This window comes from Condylura cristata, unplaced genomic scaffold, assembly GCF_000260355.1.
Source record: "Condylura cristata isolate star-nosed mole 26May11 unplaced genomic scaffold, ConCri1.0 scaffold00015, whole genome shotgun sequence".
NCBI lineage: Eukaryota > Metazoa > Chordata > Mammalia > Eulipotyphla > Talpidae > Condylura > Condylura cristata.
The window spans coordinates 219,744-221,905 of NW_004567116.1; the positions used below are offsets into that span (position 1 = coordinate 219,744).

General features: G+C 70.3%; 1 protein-coding gene across 1 annotated transcript in view; it reads left to right on the forward strand.

The window, feature by feature from the left end:
• Positions 1 to 2,162, forward strand: part of CPSF1 (cleavage and polyadenylation specific factor 1, 160kDa) — a gene marked incomplete at its 3' end in the record, with an annotated part of 10,723 nt that overhangs the window by 1,700 nt on the left and 6,861 nt on the right. Inside the window, exons 2-5 of the mRNA XM_012725106.1 lie at positions 41 to 246; positions 1,739 to 1,766; positions 1,837 to 1,970; positions 2,048 to 2,128. Coding sequence (XP_012580560.1) covers positions 41 to 246; positions 1,739 to 1,766; positions 1,837 to 1,970; positions 2,048 to 2,128 — 449 coding nt within the window. The remainder of the gene's footprint in view (positions 1 to 40; positions 247 to 1,738; positions 1,767 to 1,836; positions 1,971 to 2,047; positions 2,129 to 2,162) is intronic.

Genomic DNA, 2,162 nt, shown 5'->3' on the forward strand with positions numbered 1-2,162 from the left:
GCCGCGGCCGCGTGGAACGCGCGCGGGCTTTGCGGCCCAGAGCGGGACAGCCGGCAGCGCGCGGGGGAACCGAGGAAACACCCAGCACAGAGCAGAGCCCGGCTGCGGCGGCGGCCTCCATGCCAGAGCGGTCTGCACCCAGCTGGCCCGGCCTGCCGGCCGCCTCCCAGGCTGCTCTTGCTGGCCGCGCAGGGAAGGCCAGGCCCTCGAGGGCCAGCCGGTGCCCCGGCTCCGAGCCAGCGGCCTGTGGGTTGGAGGTTTTTGTTTTCACTCGTGCCCACTGGGACCCGGAGGGTGAGGACGCCCGGAGAAGGAGCGGGGAGCACAGCAGGCGGGTCCCCCGAGGCCCGGCGCTGAGGGCAGCGGCGCGCACGAGGGGCCTGCTGTGCCCTGGGGGTCAGCGCCTGGTGGGATGGTCTCAGGCGGCTGGCCACCGCTCGATAGCTCGGGGCGCGACCCTGAGCCCCAGGAGGCCCAGGGTTCATTGTGGCCACTGGTCAGGGCGCGTCCTGTCACGTAGGGCGCCCGCAGCCAGAGTTAGGTCCTCGTTCTTCTGAGAGGCTTGCACCTGGTTGGGGCGCCGGGGTTACTGAGGGGGCGAGTCCTGCCCTCCGCGCCTGGCAGTGGCGCCCACCCCGGCTCCTTTTTGCTGTCGCTGTGTCTCTGCCTCGCTGTGGCCGCCGCTGCCGACGGGGGTGTCAGGCTTCTGGGTCAGGAGGGAGTTCCTTTGCCTCTTCCAGTGCTTGAGGCCCACAGAGGCCACAGGCGCCCCCAGCCCAGCACCCCAGGTGCGAACGCTGGGCCTGGAGGCTGGGCAGCGGGACTGGTGGCAGGCTGGGGTCTGCATGTGGGTGTCCCTGGGTGCGCAGCCTGCCGGGACGCGGACAGTGAGCCAGTCCAGGGGGACCCTGTCCTCCAGTCTGTCTCACAGTGTCTTGTTCAGGGCCTCCCTGGGGCGCAGGGGGGAGTCAGCACTAGGAGGCTGTCGGCAGCGGCCTGAGCCCATCCGGCCGGGGAGGGTCCCCCAGGGCAGTGCGTCTCAGTGGACCCGCCTGTTCAGCTCCCCACTTGGTCTCTGGGAGTCCTCTCACCTCGCGGCCCCTGGCCTGCACCCCAGCTCTGGCGTGCATAAATAAGCAAAGCTTAAAAAATCAGAAAGCCTCATTGAGGCATCTGGAGTGTCGCGTGTCTCAGACCCTGTAGGCCAAGGCCCGCTCAGCCTGTGCCAGACCCGGGCAGGCCTGGGGCCGGCGCGGCCCGCTGGCGGGAAGGTCCCTGAGGCATCTGAGGGCTTGGGGCGACCCCACCTGCTCTCCTCCTGACAGCTGTCAGCCCAACCAGAGCCTTAGGTTGTTTGGTGCTGCTGAAAGCGGTCATTGACTTCAAGACTTTTGGCAAATCTGCCTCTGGGCGTTTCCCTGGCGCAGAGCCAGATCCCGCTCGAGGTGCCCCTGATGCAAGTGGGACTTTGGCCTAATCAGAACTGGTGGTTGGGGGCACCAGGAGCGGGGGCTGCAGGCTGCAGGGCGCCCGGAGGCCTCACGCCCCTGCCCCAGCCCCGCTGGTGGGGCCCTGGGTGGGGTGATTCCGGGGGCACAGCCAGACAGGTTTGGGGGTGGGCAGCGAGGACTGTCCTGGGGCCCCGGGGCTACGTGGGCCCGCGTTCTCTGCACGGGCCCGGGCTGCCGGGGGCTACCTCCCCCAGCCCCCATGTGGCTGACCGCCCTCCCCCCGCCAGGCACCGACCAGGACGGACAGGAGCACAGGTGAGTCAGGGGCCGCCTGGGCGTGGCTGGGCCGGGTGGGACGCGCCCGCACCCACTGCCGTCTCCCCAGAGGGCCGGCCCCACCGCGAGAAGCTGGAGCTGGTGGCCTCCTTCTCCTTCTTCGGCAATGTCATGTCCATGGCCAGTGTGCAGCTGGCAGGAGCCAAGAGGGACGCGCTGCTCCTGAGCTTCAAGGATGCCAAGGTGGCATGGCCGGGCGGGTGGGTGGCGCTGGGGCGCGGCTGGGCCCGGGCGGTGCTGGACGGCCTGTCCCCGCCCAGCTCTCGGTGGTGGAGTACGACCCCGGCACGCACGATCTGAAGACCCTGAGTCTGCACTACTTCGAGGAGCCTGAGCTGCGGGTAGGGCTGCCCCCCGCCCCCCGCGCGCGCCCCC